The 19,302-nt window shown below is 41.9% G+C and overlaps 1 protein-coding gene across 1 annotated transcript in view; it reads right to left on the reverse strand.

Annotated features, from left to right (window-relative positions):
• Nucleotides 1–4,292: 4,292 nt before the first annotated feature.
• inpp5jb (inositol polyphosphate-5-phosphatase Jb) overlaps nucleotides 4,293–19,302 on the reverse strand; it is a 36,934-nt gene continuing 21,924 nt past the window's right edge. Inside the window, exons 8-13 of the mRNA XM_081365175.1 lie at nucleotides 19,094–19,203; nucleotides 17,193–17,394; nucleotides 15,553–15,690; nucleotides 15,324–15,407; nucleotides 15,103–15,207; nucleotides 4,293–7,621 (exon numbers count right to left, since the gene is read on the reverse strand). Coding sequence (XP_081221301.1) covers nucleotides 7,319–7,621; nucleotides 15,103–15,207; nucleotides 15,324–15,407; nucleotides 15,553–15,690; nucleotides 17,193–17,394; nucleotides 19,094–19,203 — 942 coding nt within the window. The 3' untranslated portion in view covers nucleotides 4,293–7,318. The remainder of the gene's footprint in view (nucleotides 7,622–15,102; nucleotides 15,208–15,323; nucleotides 15,408–15,552; nucleotides 15,691–17,192; nucleotides 17,395–19,093; nucleotides 19,204–19,302) is intronic.

Consider the following 19,302-nt stretch of genomic DNA (forward strand, 5'->3'; position numbering starts at 1 on the left):
TGTATAGGACGTTGCCCATTGGAAATGAATGGGAGACGCATTTTATCTAGTGGAAACGTTTGGTACTGCGCCCAAACTAATTCTTACTGAAAACTCATTTATTAAAATATCAACCACAAATTTGGAGTACATCTTGTTTAGATTTATGGGTTTGATTTTCTCACAGTTTTAGAGTAAACCGTGTTTTGAAATATATATCTATATTTCATATAAAACTTGAAAATGGTATTTTTGTGTATTTTTCATGAATAAATGTTTTAAAGGGTCACTTTTTAAAACTTTTTTCACTTCAGAAATAATCACCCAGGTTTCGTCTTTATTAAGAGACCAAACTTCAGTCTGTGCTCCAACAAATTCAAAGACTTAAGACAGTTTAAGGTGGTAATTTCATTTTCAGGTCCATGCTCAAAAAGTGAATAAATTAATTATTACTACTGCACAAAATATTTAATAAAAAATATTATCGAAATAAAATATAGTGCAAATTAGTTTTTTTGACCGACACCCGAACAATACCAGAGGGTTAAAGAGTGGGAAATGTATAAAACTATCCATGATTGTTTGTCATTTGACAATATATATAAAATTTGTATATTCACATTAGTGGTGAAAGTAGTTATTGACCCTAGAAGTTTGAATAAACCATCAAAATCTTTAACAAAGTTTTTTTTATACTATTTCAATAAAAGGTGAAGATGTAACATTTTGTATATATACATGTATGTTAAAAAACAAAAACATTGTGCAAACACCTAATTTACAGTAATACGGTATTTAAATGTTAATCATTCAGATATTCGACCATGACGTGATACATCTTACTCCACTCTTTTTAGAAAAATGATCTTATTTATCTTCTGATTTCAGCCAGAGCATGATCATGCTGACAGCCAGACAGCTCAATCTGAGGATTAAATGGTTTTGTCACATGTGTTGCAGAGGTGCGTGACTGAAAGGTCACAGGTTTGAATTCCTGAAGAAAGTCTCTTATCCTCAGGCTGACGCAGGGAGACTGTACTTACTGAACTCTGAGTTTTGGGTAAAAGCTTCTGCTACGTGAATTCAGTGAACTCCAGAAGTGACTCACTGTTGTTGGCCTTTCTGAGAAGAAAACCAGATCTTTGGTAACACCTCTATATAGTTATGCAAGCTTCTTTCTACTTGAACGTGGAACGACTAGAATTTCAAGTCAATCAAATCAGAATACAGTGGTATATCTCTGATCTAGTTTGAGTAATTGCTAAACATATTTGAAGTTGATTGAAAACTTTGAAACTCCCATTAGATAACACTTAGGAGGTTTGGAACAACATGAGGTTGGGAAAATACTTCAGCTTTTAACATTTAAAGGTATAGCGGAGGATCTTTCCGAATTTTAGATAAGACCCGCCCTCTCCACTTTTTGAAAAGTTTGATTGATTCACCAGAATGATTGACAATTAGGAGGACCAATAATATAGGTGATCCACCCGGAAGTAAAAAATCCTCCGCTATACCTTTAATAATTATCAACCTTTTGGGTGAACTTCACCACTTCAAGGCTGATGCAACACGTACGGATTTGGAATAACAATTAAAAATGCATTTTGCTTTATGAAAACGTTATTTCTGAATGTTCTCAAAACGTCCGTTTTTTAAATGTTTTAAACATGTTTTTCTTGGTCATGCAAACATTAAGGGAATGTTCCATTTTATCATTAACGTTCTGCAACAGGTATTTGGTAACATTTTAAAAATGTAAAACAAACGTTCAACTGAAACATGTCAGAAAAACGTTCCATGAACAATGTATGAATATTATACTTTTGAGGAGGTTATTAAAGACCAGGGCCTCATTTATGAAACGTGCGTACACACAGCTTTGAACTGATTTGAATCCACGCCAACGTTCATATTTATAAAAACAGTCTTTGCCGTAAAAAAGTGCCTCACTCACCAGAGTCTAAGCAGACATGCACACTTTTCCTTGTGGCAGAGAGTCAAAGAACAGCAGGCATTTGGAAATCTAAGCAATTCTTGACACTCACAAGTAGCCTTAAGCATTTGGACATGACTGGTGCTCTCTTATGTGCTAATGACACTATAATTAGGGGGCGTTTCTGAAACCATTCAGCTAAGCATAATTTCAAGATCATTTGCAATCATTTATAAATTTCACGTCTAGGAGAGAGGCGTAACTTTTGAAGGTTAGCGTTGGTTACAGATTTCCTAAATGAAATAGTAAGTAATAAAATATTCCACTTTCAAAAGGATTTATTTTCATTTTGACAGCAATGTTTGACAGTGGTCTAAGGCAAGACACCATTACACAACAACAACCAAGAACAACGGTTCACAAGCCTATAAGTCGATACATTCTGCTCAATACAAGTCCAAAAAAGGGTTTATTTATAATCAATGTGAATATAAAGCAAACAGCAATGAGTGAGTGGCATTTGCTTCAATGAACAATAAAGATGCAGAACTGTAAAACAAAGTTCTAAATGCATATTCTCAATATAATCATAAATCACCGTCTTTATAATGATTTAAACAAGCTGACCAGCAGAATCTGCCATGGATAAGAAAATAAATATAATCTTAAATAAAGTTTCTTCTCTTTTTTGGCACTGATTGTCATCTGTTCTACATACTGTATATATACCCAGTTCTCATCTAATAATCATAATCACTGAGTTCATTTCATCCAATAATATTTCCGACACATGCTTATATGACATCTTGCAAGCTAAAAAAAAATTGGAAATTCTCATAAGGAACTAGAAATTAAAACACTGCATCTAAGTATCTGGCACTTGCAAAACATTTATTTGGCTTTGAAAGGAAAATTATTTTTTCCAAATACTGCATCTAGCTTTCAAATATTGTAGGGCCAATGGAGTATAAAAATATAAGTATTGACAAACCCGATCCTGTTGCAAATGATTTTTTTTTTGAAGAAAATGTGATTAAGATCTGTTACCCTCGATAGGGCTGATCATTTAAAAAAAAGTAATGGCATATCTCTGCACAACCGTGATTGGAGGAATCATTTGGACGAGTTCTGCACAAAAGTCTAACAATTAAGTTAAAGTACTTGATCAAAACCTTAACCCTAAATATGAGCGATTAATTAATAGTCATCATTGCCTTAGCAAGCACCACCAATAAACATGACATGAAACACGCTCTGTGCTTTACATGACTTCATGACCCACCATGATGAAACACACACAGGATCATCATCAGACGTGTGTGTGTTTGAGTGTGTCCTACAGATAAACAGATTTAAACACATTACAAACACCAGTTGTTTGCAGTTTTGACAAAATGCCAGGTCTTGTTAGAAACTATTAACTTAGAGTATTTCTAGTAAAAAGTGTCTTGTTCCAGAATGCCTGATTGTTTTTCGATTTCCAAAGATATCCCAAACTACAAAGATTTATTTAAAAAGGTGTGTAATGTAAACGAACGGCCATTTTCATCGTCAACCCATTTTCTATTCCCTCTAGAAGTGGCTCTTCCTCTGCGATATTAAAAGGTGGTGGACCGCACGACACTGTGAATATCCATGCAGAAACACGTACACTGACACGCTTATACTCTCACTCAGCTAACCATGTAAACAGTGAGACAGCACGCCACGTGTCCTAAGGCTAAGTAGTCATGGTACAAAATTTCACGATCTACCAATAGATTACAATATCGGAGCACGTAGTAGAGCCCTGTAGACGACGTCAAAACCTGGAGGTCTCGATGGAGACAAGAAGACGAGATGATGAGGAAAGGGAAATAGAGAGAAAGGCAAGGAGATGAGAGATTTCACCATGTCGGATAAATCCTAGAAAGCCCTAGACGACAGATATGCTAGGATTCCTACCACAAGTACAGTCATGATACAATACTTGACACGAATCAGACTAAAGATCAGATAGAAACCACGCAATTATCGTTTAAAGTCAACATGAAATCAAAAACTGATGCTTTCTTAATGTGCGCTTCTGGTCTGTACAGGCGTTCACACTGACAATCTATCATCTAATTCATCAAAGTTGGCATGAACGCACCTTAAAGTCACCATGAAATCAAAATTATTGGAATACTGCAGTATTTATTAAAAATATATTTTTCCGTGCATATTTTTTTCAAATTCATGTACCCTCGAGAATCTTTAATCCCTCTTGCATCTCTTCTCTGATGACGAGGGCCTGTCACTCACATGAGATCCACCAATAGCAAACCACAACCATCCAATCAATTCCCCACGGACAAAATCAAGCCCCACCCTCCTTTTTTTTCTTTTTTTCTTTTTTGAGAAGCCATTTTACTCAGATATGTATAGGGGAGAATATAAGGGGTCGTTCACACAGAATGCATTTTTCTTTTCCATTGTTTTTCTATGAACATGCACTAGCAAAGGGTTACACTTTATTTTAAGGTGTCCGTGTAACAGTGTAATTATACCTTTTAAGTACCAAGTAATAATAATTAGCTACATGTACTTTAGGGTTAGGGTTTGGTTTAGGTTAGTTGCATGTAATTATGCACAGTTCATGCAGGGTTTTTTTTATTCCTCTGCCCTGCGTCTTATGCAAAAACGCAGCCCTTATAGTGGTAAGCATTATTAATTTCATTTTAAATAAATTACTCTTTCTTTTTGCCACTTCCACTTGGTTCATAACACCCAATTTTCACAATCCAATCACTTCCTGACGGATTAAATCAGGTCCTTCCCTGCGTTTCTTTCATTGACTATGCTGTTGAAAACCATTATGCAACTTTGGTTTGTGAACGGCATTTCATGTTGACTTTAAACTGGCAGGTCAAAGAGCTGGACATCACTTTTAAATTATTTTCGAGAACATTAACCACAGGAACATGACGGCACAGCAGTCACAACTGCAATAGATTTCATCATTGTCCTATAATATCGTAAAATGCTAACAGTTGGTTAAACCGGTAAGTTAATCGACATGGATAATATAGAAACTGTACTTTACCAAGTGCTGTCAACCCTTTATGCATCTGCCTTTCAACGACCTGAGGAGAGTGTGGTAAATACATGCGATTGCAGAGCATGTGTATTGTTATTAAACACAATTTACCTTTCCCTGTTAAAATAAGGTGATGACAACAGCATTTCACCTTTAGCAGGTCATTCCCAATGTCCTCTATGGCAGAAAGTCAAAGTCACGATTTCTGCTCCAAAACCTATTGAGCTGCCTCGCTCTCTACTATCTACATAGGCAACAACCTTACAAGGCAGCATCCTATCCGAAATGCAGCTTTATTAGTAACTCTGTTAATGCACTATTTGCTATGAGAAACTTGATTAAAGGGCCGTTCATACCAATCACGATAACTATATTTGCGTCCACACCAACGAACGATAACGAACGGTTTATTCGCTCGCGCGCTGCGGTTTCAAAGTGTGTGCCTACAACGTCACTGAACATGTTTTTGCTGTTCTTGTTGCATTTACGCGGCTTTAACCAGCAGATGTCCACAGCATGCTATATGTTTCGAGTGAAGCTAGTGTGATCGATCTACTAATCTAACAGTGAAATTAGCTGACGTAGTCAAAATAGTGGAATAAAAATAACACCTAGTCTTTTTCACCGCAATTTCAAAGGAACGTTGTCGAAACGAGCGCTGGATACCTGAGGTAATACTTCTCACCATTTATTCAGAGGGTATGAACGATTGTTTTCCATATCCCCTTTTTTTTAAAGGGCCTGTTTTTTTCTGGATCTCAGCGATTAACTTTTCCGCAATATCGTCTGCCATTTTAAATGCGCGAGCCCTTTAATTAGAATGGATTCTGATTGGCTGTCAATGTTTTATCGTTCAACAGCTGGAAAAAAAAAACGTTACAAAAGTGATCCCAATGATATCGTTTCTTTATATCGGTATCATTATAGCTGTGGTGTGAACTCTGCTATTCTTTAATACTGAGAACGATTTTTAGAACTTTATCTCTATCGTTATCTTCATCGTTATCGTCCTTGGTGTGAACGGGCCTTAATGCTTAGCCTACAACTGATTCCAAGAGTTATTCCAAGTTATTCCGAATTGAAAATGTCCCGAAGTAGCACACACAAATGTTGTCTTAAATAGTCAATGAGATTGAGCTATTTATCTCCGCTGATTTCAGAATGTAATAAAATATTTTAGTTTGTCAGTTTTTCTCACAGTGCATTCTGGGAATACCCTATCCTTTGCCAAAACAAGGGCTGCATTTAAGTCCACTTTTTATGTCCTTCCCTCGCCAACTTCTCTTCCATCTCGTTCCCTCGGGTGTACGTCATTGCTTGCGGTGCACAGTGCCCACTACTGGCGAAACCCTTGCAATGGGTTTAAATGAAACACCCTAAGCCCTTGGAATCTGCAATGGAGCCCGCCATGCAAGTTGTTATTGTGACGTCACAGTCGTGTTGCATTCTGGTCTATGGATCTGCCTGAAGTGTTAATATGAGTAGACTCGGTCAAAATCAAGGGGTCGAGGGCCTGTCCAAATAAATTTCCCTCGAACACTTGACGAAGTTGAAAGCACTTTAAAATGGCGGCCCTTACGGAAGTATGCGAGTGTTTGTCTAAAAGTGGAGTTAAACACAGCCAAGTTATATCAAGAAAGCATAACATCTGGGAGTCTAAAGGGCGTCTATGATGCCTAGATAGGCAGCTCACTAGAGTTTGAAACAGAGCACTGGAAATCATACAGAGGATCTGCTCTAATAAATCCAAGAAGAACCAGAATTTTTTCCCGTTGTGCATTAAACCCTGGTTAATTCTGGAAAAATCCTCCATATGGATCATTTAAAAGCATTAATATTGTGCAAGTATATCTACACTCTGAAAAATAAAGGTTCTTTAGTGGCATTGAGGGTTCCATGAAGAACCTTTAACATCCATGGATCCTTTCAAGTACACCAAAGGTTCTGTAAAGCGGAATAAAAAAAAGTTATTTTAAGAACTGTTCACAGAAAGTTTTTCTGGGGGACCCAAAACCCGGCATTGCTGCGGAAACCCCATTTAGGAACCTTTATTTGCAAGAGTGTTTGATTATTTCTTAGAGTTTCAGGTTTTGTCTTGTGCAGTTGGAGAGACAGAAACAGGAGAAGAATATTAATAGTATGACTGCACAGAACAGAAGACGACAAAATAGTTTAGTCTGCCCTCTTGTATTTGCTGAAGGGAGCCGCACACTAAACGCTCACTGCTGCCCTGCAACATATTACACAACATCTCCAAACAAGTAAATCTACAACGACATTACAGCAGAAACCTGCAACCCCAGCCTTGAGCTGATATAATCCTCCAGAGAAGGTGGTGTGCTTAGCTAAGGTTCCTCTGGCTTGGTTGCATCTTTTCCTGAGTTAGCGCTGTCATCCGCAGCGACAGGGTCACCCGAGGACTCGACTGGACCACCGGCCTGCCCGCCCGAGCTGGTGTCTTTGGAGTGCGTTTGCTTCGGGTTCACCGTCTGCTCTTCGGGGAGTCGGGAGCTCCTGCTGCTGTGCTGTTGCTCTTCAGTCTCGGGACCGGAGTCACAGGAGTCGCCCTTCTTTACCTCGTCATCAGACGTGAAGTCGGAGCTGTCAGACGGGCTTAGACCAGCGGAGGCGGAGGCTGGCAGTTGAATCTATTAAAGGAGGAGAAACATACTGACTGGAAAGCAGTCTTAACTTCTTAAAGTCCCCCTGTGGTGAAAATCCAATTGTTGTTTATATGCCTATGTGGTGTTTTTAATATGCTTTAAGACAAACCATGTGTAAATTCATAAGTCGACAGCATTGCTGAGTATTTCCTCCTTAAAACTGCAGTGAACCAAAGACAGTCTCAAAAACACGCTTTGAAATCGCTGGTGTTTCTGACGTCACAAACTACCTTGTAACCAATCAGATCAACGTACCGGCGGGCTTTAGCATATCATTAACAGCGAACTAGCAGGGGAGTCCTGAGAGAAGCCAGGTTATCACAGTATATTTTTTTGTTGATATGAAAAATCAAGTAGATTTAGCAATATAGCGGGTATATGATGTATATTACGATGTTATGATGAACTAAATGCCTTTCCCCACTGACGTTCTGAGTTGTTCAAAGTGTTTCTGATGATTGTTAGAAGCCGGACTGAGATGGCGAATGGGAACATGGTTGTGTAACATTAGCAAGACTTTATTAGCTGTATGATAACATAGTCAAGCAAAAGGCTAATCATATTAATTACCGTTATGTGTCTGACGTTGTAAAGAGCGATACCATTGTGGAGCGTTTACCTCAGTAAGTTGACCGAGTTAATCTGTGAGCTGATGTTAGTGAGTGGAGGCGAATTCTGAATGAAATCATTCCGATTGATGAATCTGTTCTCAAGAATGCTGTGTATTTCTCTTCTGTAAAGCACTTTGTAAACACTGTATATAAATAAAGCTTTACTTGCATACTAAATAAATTGATCGGGTTGCGTTTATATGTCACAAGCTTCAAATCTTATTTTTTGACTCAAGCACACAGCACAAATAAAGTTTCCCGCTGTTTGCACATACTAACCATTCTCCTAAATTGCTTATTTTCTTTGTTTTAGGGTGTGTTCACACTTGGCATGTCTGGCTGGATTAAAACGAACCCTGCTGTGATTGCTCTGTTAGAGCGCTTCATCTGAATGTGTGAACGCTGCCATCTGAACTCTGGTGCACCAAACAAGTGCACTTCCAAACGAACTCTGGTGAAGTTCTAATGAAATATGTAAACGAACCAAAAACAGGACGTGATGTAACAAGATGTGACACTAAAAAGGACAAAGTGCTCAAGCATGACTGTTTTTTCTCATCATAGTCGCAATGTTTCCCATCACAGTTCAGTTCAGGCATCAGAACCGCGTCTCCTCACAGCAGATCTGTGTGTTTGTGTATGAGTGTTTGTGTGTGTGTGTGTGTGTGTGTGTGTGTGTGTGTGTGTGTGTGTGACGGAGGGATCACTGCCGCTGTTTTGACTTCTTTACACATTTTATAAGCTCTTCATGCGTTCTCAACTGGTCTAAATACCATCATATGTAGCTACGCACACACAGCGAGCGCATTTAGCCCAGCACACAGCATTGTTTGGATGTTCGGTGAGTTTCAACGCGAAATATTCGTAATAAAAGCCGACCAATTAGGTTGTGAACATATCCCTATGCCTTTAGGTTCGGTATCTTTAGGTTTGTTGTTAAAAATGCCAATGTGAACGCTAAGTGGACCAGGACTAAATGTTTTTTTTTTTGGTCCAGACCAAAAGGAACCAAGCGAACCGAACTACAAGTGTGAACAAGCCCTTAAAGAGTAGACTTAATATTTATCTATTTCAGGAAATGGAATTTAGGAAACGACGAACACATGAAGCGATCTCGGTTACTTAACTGTAACCTTGTTCCCTGAGAAAGCGGAACGAGATGCTGCGCTGCTCAGCGCATTGGGAACATATTTTATCGTGACCAGCTGTGAAATATGTGTATAACACGTCGATGGAATTGACCCGGAGGTAATATAGCCTCGGTCGGTGACGTCATCGGCGCGCCCCCGCGACACGAGGCTATAAGTAGATGAGCCACAGGTGCATCGTCAGGATATTTTGTCTGAAGAGCAGTCCTGGGACATCTTCAGCACGGCAAAGTAGCGCAGCATCTCGTTCCGCTTTCTCAGGGAACAAGGTTACAGTTAAGTAACCGAGATCGTTCCCTTTCGAAAGCTACAATCGATGCTGCGCTGCTCAGCGCATTGGGAACGAGAATACCCACGCCGCCGTGCTTGAATATGTCTGGACTCCCACGGTTGTGCATGTGTGTTTCACAAGTACGCAAGAAGGCCTAGACATTAGCTTGTGACGTCGACTCAAGGACATGAGAGCCCGGAGTGGCATGAACATCCAAACTATAAAATCTTATGAATGTGTGCGGAGAGGACCAGCCTGCCGCATCACAAACCTGTTGTAGGGGGGCACCCCTTGCCAAAGCACTGGAGGAGGCAACCCCCCTGGTGGAGTGAGCCCTAAGACCTCTAGGCGAAGCTTGACCGCGCGCCTCATAGGCAAGAGCAATAGCATCCCTGACCCAATGAGACATGGTCTGCTTGGTGGCAGCAGCTCCCCTGTTACTACCACCATAACAGACGAAGAGTTGCTCCGACTTACGCCACTGGCTAGAGCGGTGGATGTAAGCCTGAAGAGCACGGACTGGACACAGTCTGTGAGATTTCTCCTGCTCCGGCGTTGTGAACGGTGGAGGACAGAAGGCTTCTAGAATGACCGGATGTACAGCCGAAAATGGAACCTTAGGCAGGTAATCAGGATGTGGATGCAAAATCACTTTCACCATTCCTGGGGCAAAGTCTAAGCAGGATGGAGAGATAGACAGAGCCTGCATATCCCCAATTCTCTTCAAGGAAGTTATTGCCATAAGAAAAACCATTTTTAGAGTCAGAAGTTTATCAGACGCTGATTCTATAGGTTCAAAGGGGGTATCAACCAGACCCTCGAGAACTGTAGCTAAGTCCCATGAAGGGATCTTGGTTTTTACTGGAGGCCTCAGTCTCCTGGCCCCACGTAGGAAGCGAGAGAGCAGAGGGTGTCTCCCGAGCGGTGCCCCGTTAACTAAGGCGTGGCAAGCCGAAAGAGCGGCCACATAAACCTTCAGAGTAGCAGGGCATGTGCCCGATGATAGTTTCTCCTGCATGAAGTCCAGAACTGAAGCAACCTGGCAGTTGACTGGATCTACATTGTGTAGAACACACCATCTTTCAAAAACACCCCATTTACTGGCATAACTTTGTCTAGTGGAGGAAGCCCTAGCACTTAGAATGGTCTCAATAACGGCAGGCGAAAGCCCAGTGTCCCTCAGTTGGTTCCCATCAGGGGCCAAACGTGAAGATTCCACAGGTCGGGCCTGGGATGGACTATTGTGCCCTCTGCCTGAGACAGAAGGTCCCTCCTCTCCGGAATCGCCCACGGCGAGCCGTCGAGGAGAGATATTATCTCCGAGAACCACACTCTGTTCGGCCAACGCGGCGCTATCAGTAAGAGGCAAGACCCTTGTTGGCGAACTCTGGCTAGAACTGCCGGGAGCAAAGAAACTGGAGGAAACGCATACAGGCGCATCTTGGGCCATGTGTGCGCCATCGCATCCAGACCCAATGGAGCTGGGTGACTCAGAGAGAAGTAAAGGGGACATTGCGCTGTCTGTTGTGAGGCGAAGAGGTCCACCTCTGCTCTGTAAAATTTGGTCCAAATCTGTTCCACCACTTCCGGGTGGAGTTTCCACTCGCCCGTCGGTAGTGTCTGTCTGGACAGTAAGTCTGCTCCCACATTCAAACGCCCTGGAATGTATACTGCCCTGAGTGACAGGAACTTGTCCTGGGCCCAGAGAAAAATCTGCCTCGCTATTCTGTTCAGATTGCGTGAGCGCAGACCTCCCTGGTGATTTATATAAGAGACTGCAGCTGTGTTGTCCACCCGCACTAGGACATGACAACCCCTCAATTGATGGAGAAAATATTTCAGAGCCAGAAATACGGCCATCAGCTCGAGGCAATTGATGTGCCAATCGAGCTGATGGCCCTCCCATTCCCCTTGAGCTGGACGGCCACCTAAGACCGCTCCCCAGCCCATCAGGGAGGCGTCCGTCGTTAGCAGTCTGCGACGACACGGCGCCCCTAGAGTGGGACCCAAGGTTAGGAACCGGGGTCTGAGCCACAGAGATAGTGTACGAAGCCCGCGGCGCGTCACTTTTATTTGCCTTTGAGGATTGGCTCTTGGATGAAACCCTCTGGCTTTTAGCCACAACTGAAACGGTCTCATGTGCAACAGCCCCAGAGGAATCACCGTGGAGGCTGATGCCATGAGACCCAACATTCTTTGATACTGACGAACAGTACGAACTTGGCCTAGCTTGACTTTGGTCATGGTCTGCCGTATGGTCTCGACTCGAGCAGGAGACATTTGTGCCCGCATCGTAACCGAATCCCATACGATCCCGAGATAATTCGTTCTCTGAGCAGGAGAAAGAACACTTTTCTTGGTGTTGAGCTTCAGCCCTAGAGAAACTAGATGAGCTAACACGATATCTCTGTGTTGGAGCGCCATCTCTCGAGATTGTGCTAGAATTAACCAATCGTCTATGTAATTCAAAATGCGAATGCCCCGGAGTCGCATTGGAGCCAGTGCTGCATCCATGCATTTTGTGTATGTGCGGGGTGATAGTGCTAGACCGAATGGAAGAACCCGAAATTGGTACGCTTCGCCCCCGAAAGCGAACCTCAGGAATTTCCTGTGTTGTGGCAATATTTCTATGTGAAAATATGCGTCCTTCAGATCGATCGTGACGAACCAATCGTGATGTTGAATTTGCGACACGACCGTCTTGACGGTTAACATCTTGAACTTGAGTGCTTTGACTGTGCGGTTTAAGCCTCGAAGATCTAAGATTGGACGCAACCCCCCATCCTTTTTGGGTACTAGGAAGTATCTGCTGTAATAACCTGACTCCCTCTCTGGCAGAGGAACATGTTCTATGGCCTCTTTGCCCAGAAGAGTTTGCAGCTCTTGCGACAGTACGTGCATCTGCTCTGGTTTCACGGTAGTGAAAATCACGCCGTTGAAACGCGGAGGACGACGAATAAATTGGATTCTGTATCCTATCTGTACTGTGCTTAATACCCATGCAGAAATGCCTGGCAGAAGTTTCCACGCTGCCAGACTCTCTGAGAGTGGTATTAATTTTAATACTTCCTTTTGAGGGGATGTTAGATGTTCCGTGTCCGGAATGACCGCCGGAAACAACGGAACATCTAACAATTCGCTGGAAATCGCTGCCCCCCGAAGCACGAGAGGTGGCGGGGATGGAACGATTTTGTGAGGGTAGCGGGAAGGGGCGAAATGATCTTGCACGCGCCCCATCCCGCGGGGGACTACCCCCACCAGATTGGGCGCCAGACCATCAGGACTTTCTCTTTTTATTGATAATGCTCCTGAGGTCTGGTCTGGGAGGCTGCTGAGCCTGGCGAGTTTGTCTCCAGCCTCTCTGAGGGGGAGCACGACTCGCCACGCTCTGCTTTTTCTCCTCCCTAGCTTTTGAAGGACCGGGGCGGGGCTGGGTGGCAGACGGCCCCTCCCCTTGAGTGCGGCGAGGAAGGAACTGAACGAATGCTTCTTCGTGTTTCTTCACCTCTTTAAATCTGGTCACTACGGTGTTAACTGAGTCGCCAAATAAACCAGAGGGAGAAACAGGGGAGTCTAACAGAAACAGACGATCCTTCTCTTTAATGCCTGTCAAATTCAACCACAGGTGCCTCTCCGTGCTGACTAAAGCACTCATAGAACGGCCGATAGCACGGGCCGTTTGCTTGGTCGCACGGAGAGACAGATCTGTGGCTCGACGAAGCTCAGAGAACGCTTCCTCGTCGATGGTACTGCCCACACTCAAATCCTTCAATAGATCAGCCTGGTACGCCTGTAACACTGCCATAGTGTGCAGCGCAGCACCAGCCTGACCTGCAGCTTGATAAGCTTTACCCACTAACGATGATGTAATTCGACATGGTTTAGAGGGGAGGGTAGGTTTTTTAATCGAAGATGCCGACTCGGGCGAGAGATAGCTCGCGAGCGTCTCTTCAACCCGTGGCATCTCCGTATACCCTCGCGCTTTCGCACCCACGATAGTCGAAAAAGTCGACGTCGAGGGCACAAAAACACGAGAGGTATATGGTTTGCTCCATGACTTAGACAGCTCGTCATGGAGGTCCTCGAAAAACGGGAGAGACTGATGTTGCGTTCTCTCCCTGCCACCGGACAAAAACCTATCCTCTAGCTTACTACGTTTGGGGGTCTCTTGTTCGCGTGGCCCGTCAAGCTGTAACCTGGCCACCGCGCGAGTAACCACCTCTAGCAATTCCTCGACAGATTTATTTTCGCGAGAGGAATGCTCAGAGGCTGGCTGCTCGTTATGGTCTGAATAAGAACCAAGAGATATATCATCAGCCTCGTGAACCGAAGAAGCACCGGAGCGCGCTCCGAGATCACGAGACTCGATGCATGGATCTGGTGACGCAGCAAGCGAAAGGGACGGACCCGTCTCTTGCTCGTCATGCAGATCCATTCTAGAGCCCCACGTTGGTAATGCGGGTGCGGACTGGAAATAGTTCAGACGGGAGCGGAGCATCTTAACTGTGAGCAGATCACAATGCTCGCACCCGCCCTTCTCTATTGCCAGAACCGCGTGCTCTTCCCCCAAACAAACAAAACAGTAATCGTGTGTATCCAGCTCAGACATGGGACGGGAGCATGGAGGAACACAACGCTTACTAATTTGTTGGCTCATTTCTCCTCTTTTTTTACTTTTTAAACTCTGTTTGTAACGTGAGAGAAAAAGATTTTGAGAAATGAGAAATTTCTGCACACTGCCTGATGAAACTAACTCCTAACAAAGATCTGTAGTAGCAGATGAGAGTAACAGAGAGAGTTTTCTGACGCACACATGCACAGTAATGGTCTGAAGACAAAAGACCTGACGATGCACCTGTGGCTCATCTACTTATAGCCTCGTGTCGCGGGGGCGCGCCGATGACGTCACCGACCGAGGCTATATTACCTCCGGGTCAATTCCATCGACGTGTTATACACATATTTCACAGCTGGTCACGATAAAATATGTTCCCAATGCGCTGAGCAGCGCAGCATCGATTGTAGCTTTCGAAAGGGAACTTTGTGCCGTGCTGCTTATATTTATCAAGCTGTAAAAATGGCCCTTCCCGCGCTCTAAATGCCCTTTATGACAATACATTCATAACTAAAACAGCTCCACACGTCATACATCATTTCGCCATTGCACATGCACAGTCCTTTTGGTTTTGGTTTTCAATCCAATCAAGTGTTTACATGTCCTTCTGATCGGATTAGAAAAGGAATAAACCACCCCTTACAATACGAATTAAATTTAAATCGGATTCATTCTGATTGACGCGGTTACATGTGACTTTTTTTACTCTGGATATCGGATTGTTAGGGTCCATGTGAACGCAGATACTGATTCAAGTATCTGAGAACTGTTTTATGGCGCATAGGAAGTACATGCTGAAATTAAAGTAAGAGATTATCTACCTGGAATGGCTCGGTGACGCCCACAATGGAGCTCATATTGTTGCTGTAGTAACCCAGTATGAAGTCGCCAGAATCCTTTGGCAATTCTTCCTCGGTAAAAGTCACCTGGAGATTGCAAATCAAAACCTCCTAATTAAAATTCACAAGCTTCAGTGTGTAGCTTTATGAACACAAGTGAATGCTTTTTCATGCAACTAAATGCATGAGTGATTTGTCCTTACCTGGTGCTCCTGCCTCAGGAAGTCAGACTCCTCCTGCTTGGCCCAAGTGTAAGCCACATAGTCTTTATGGTGCTTAAACCCAACCTGTGAAATGACATATTTGTAAAGTATGTTCAATAAATTGTATAGCTGCATATGAACTTAACTCAAGTGACAGAAAATATATGATTTTAACCATCGTACTCCTACATCAATAGATGCTCAGAACTGATGAAATGATTGTAATAACCTTGTAAAGCCCAATCCAGTCCCAGGAGCTTCGAGGAAAGTTGGGCACCACCTTGAATGTGGCCACTGCATCTGATATCTCTCTCCATTCATCCTCTACAATGAGTTCTACTAGAGGCATGTCCACCTTATATGGGAACTGAAAGGACATCACATGTTAAACACATTGCTCAAACAAACAATGGAAGTTGCATTGATGTAGACATTCTGTGACAACCTTGAAAACGAAAGGATTTACTTCCAAAAAGGTTTTATAGTCTGATGTCTTGTCTTAGGAATTTCCACCTTTCAATTAAAAGAGCCAATCATCATATGGACCAGATTTGGCATGTTCAAAAAAGGATATTTTGATATTGTTGCAGCTCGTCTCTTCCCAGTCTGTCAGTAACGCTCTGTTTAATTCCTGTCTCTATGAAGCCCCTCCTTCTGAAAAGCACACTGTGCTCTGATTGGTCGGCTGGAGCAGTGTGTTGTGATTGGTCGAGGGCTTTGAGTGTGTTTGGGAAATGTCACGCCCCTTTCCATAACCATTAGTTTCAACACACTACTAATTAACTCAACCAGGCCCCGCCCCTTTATTCTGCGCATGAATTATTTAAATGAGAAATATTGTGACATGTTCATTCCCGGAAGAAGCTCAAGACTACAATGAAGGCGTTTCAGGGAGTTCAGAAACACTGACACTGATATAGAGATTATCTCCTGCTGGAGGGACTTTGGGACTTTGTGTGATTGAAACAAAAATGACTGCAGTTGTTTCCCATTCACCGCTGTAGAAATTCACCCATCTATGATGACTTCAGCTTCTGAGAACCCAGGAAATGTGAAAAGGGTCCATTGACAAAAGCACTGCTTGGTCTTTTTTGCTCTCGAACATGCATATTAGCTGAACCAACATGAAAGAATACGTTTTAAAGGGGTGGTTAATTATGATTTGACTTTTCTAACTTTAGTTAGTGTGTAATGTTGCTGTTTGAGCATAAACAACATCTGCAAAGTTACAACGCTCAAAGATCAAAGCAAAGGGAGATATTTGCTTTTAAAGAAATTGCTTTTTAAGGACTACAACAAACGGCTGGTAGAGACTACACCACATTCCTCATGGGTTAGTGACATCACTATAATCCTAGAATTTACATAAACCCCGCCCCCGGAACACGATTTATAGATTATCATGACAGAATATGCTAATCAATGACTAAAAGATAACTACACATAAGCTACAGAAATTCAACTAACCATTCAGAAATGTCCTGTTGCACTACATGTTGTCACTTCTTCTTGAGTCTAAAGAAGGCTAAAAGTTTTTGAAATAATCAGTGCATGTGTGTGTGAGGTAAAAGGACATGAGCTCTTGAAGCTCCGCCCTCTGTGCCGGGAGCAGCAGCTCATTTGCATTTAAAGGGACAGACACAAAAACGGTGCGTGTTTGCTTACCCTCAAAAAGTGACAACTTTAACATGCTATATCTGTGTATAAAATAATGTAAATATCTGTGGGGTATTTTGAGCTAAAACTTCACATACACACTCTGGGGACATCAGAGACTTATTTTACATTTTGTGAAAAGGGCATTTACCACCCTTTTAAGCCTGATTTGAGCTAAAGAAGTGTAACATCGGGAAGTGTTTGTGCGCTGACCTGCAGAGTGAAAATGGAGGAGACAGGCTTGTGGTCGCTGACGGTGTACTCCATGTGACTGCGGTAGAAATGCTGCGACACACGGGTCCCGCTGGTCAGTCCCGTCATGGAGCTGCGCTTCGACACGCTGTTGCCGACCGGAGCCATCGGCCTCAAACGCCACAGAATACGGTCAGTCCATGCAGGCTTACGCTTCTTCCCACTGAGAAAGATCAAGATTCACTTAAACAATAATACTATCATTGCTGGAAGTGAATACTACAGATTGACAGGAATGGGAAATTGAATCATTTTGGAGGAAAACAGTTTGATATACTATCAGACACAGTTTTAGACTTGGACTCAGTCCAAAAAAAAATCTTGCTGCTGCAAAAACGTCTTGTTCTGACGGCAAACCTGCATCTTGTGCCTTAGTACTGTAACTCATTTCATATGAGAACTGATTAGCCAGTCATAGAAGAGGTGCAAAAAACAGCCCGTTTAATCAAAGGTGTGTGAAAATGGCAGTGGAAAATTTATATTGTTGTGGTGCAAGAAATCTTGAATCAGACCAAAATAAAAAGAATATGAAAAATATTATATAAATATTCAAGTCAAGTTAATTTATTTTTCTATTTATTTCTATTCATTTATTTATTTAATCAGGGACAATACACATTAATAATACTATATAATAGTACATAACAAAAATATTATTAATACATAATATGTAAAATGCAACACGCTTTTCATCCGTAGCCCCTTTAAGTCCCCCCTTTTTATTCACAATACACATTGTTTAAAAGCAGCTTTACAGAAAGATATGATATTAATGTTTATAATATCTTAATATATTCATGGCTTATAATCACATTTAGCAGATTAGAGCTGGACAATAATATTGTTACATTTTACAATGATACTAGAAATCAGGCAGTTGAGATTTGCTATACAGTACATAACGTTTTACATGAGTGTACTACTGAGTGTATGAGTATGTATTACTTATATGTGTGTGTGTGTGTGTGTGTGTGTGTCTTATATATACTTATCCAACCTTACATAAATCTATAAGTCCTTATTAGGCAAAACACCATCTTACCTAAGCTCTTTAATATCTATAGCAGTACCAACACTCAACCTACGCTCGAGTAGATACATCTCCCTAGTCGCTACAAAAGCCCGCACCTCATTTGGCCGCTTCTCTTTCCAATTTTCTGCTGCAAATGATAATTTACAAACATCTCTTAAACTCGAATCCACCGTTCCTATCACTACTTTTACAGCACTTCTTTCAAAATTACTGACAGACCATTGCACATGTTTACATTCTATGCCCTTTAATTGCCCTAGCACTTTCAACAAAGCGTTAACGCATCTTGCACATATCTAACTGAATAGCTGTCTTAGAAACAATTTGCACATTACCATGTTAGTTATGTTGCTTCTTGTTATCTATCTATCTTTATGCTATTCCGCTTGTACTGCCATTTTATATTTATAAATAATTATCTTTCTAATTTTTTTATTTTTGCACTTAATGTCCGGTACCTTCTAATTGAATCTGAATATCTTTATGTGTGACTGTATACTTGAATGTTTGTACACTATGTGTAATTTTATGTTGCCTTGCACCTTTAGCCTTATCTTGGCCAGGTCGTGGTTGCAAATGAGAACTTGTTCTCAATCGATTAACCTGGTTAAATAAAGGTGAAATAAAAAATAAATAAATAAAACATAAAGAGCTGGGTAATAACATAGTTACATTTTTGCGGCGAAACAGATTTGCTATGTACATATATCGCTTTATGTGAGTATACTGTATGTATGCAGAAAAAAAGACCCCTTTATATGACCATTTAAGTCTTTTTAGCAAAAGAAATATTTATGGATGTGAATGTATTCAATCTTTTCCATTTTACCTGGTATCATACGTGTCTGTTCCCACATCAAACTTGTACGTCGGAGGGAATTTGATTGGCCCCTCGTGGAAGCCCTCGAGCACAGACTCATGGCCTTTAGCCATGTTCAGCTGCAAGATACACAGAGTCAGTAGCAATAACACAAGCACAGGGAAGAACGCAGCAAAGCATAGATTACACAAAATTATGAATATTGCATTGTGTTTTTT

Source organism: Scardinius erythrophthalmus, assembly GCF_964197995.2.
Source record: "Scardinius erythrophthalmus genome assembly, chromosome: 5".
NCBI lineage: Eukaryota > Metazoa > Chordata > Actinopteri > Cypriniformes > Leuciscidae > Scardinius > Scardinius erythrophthalmus.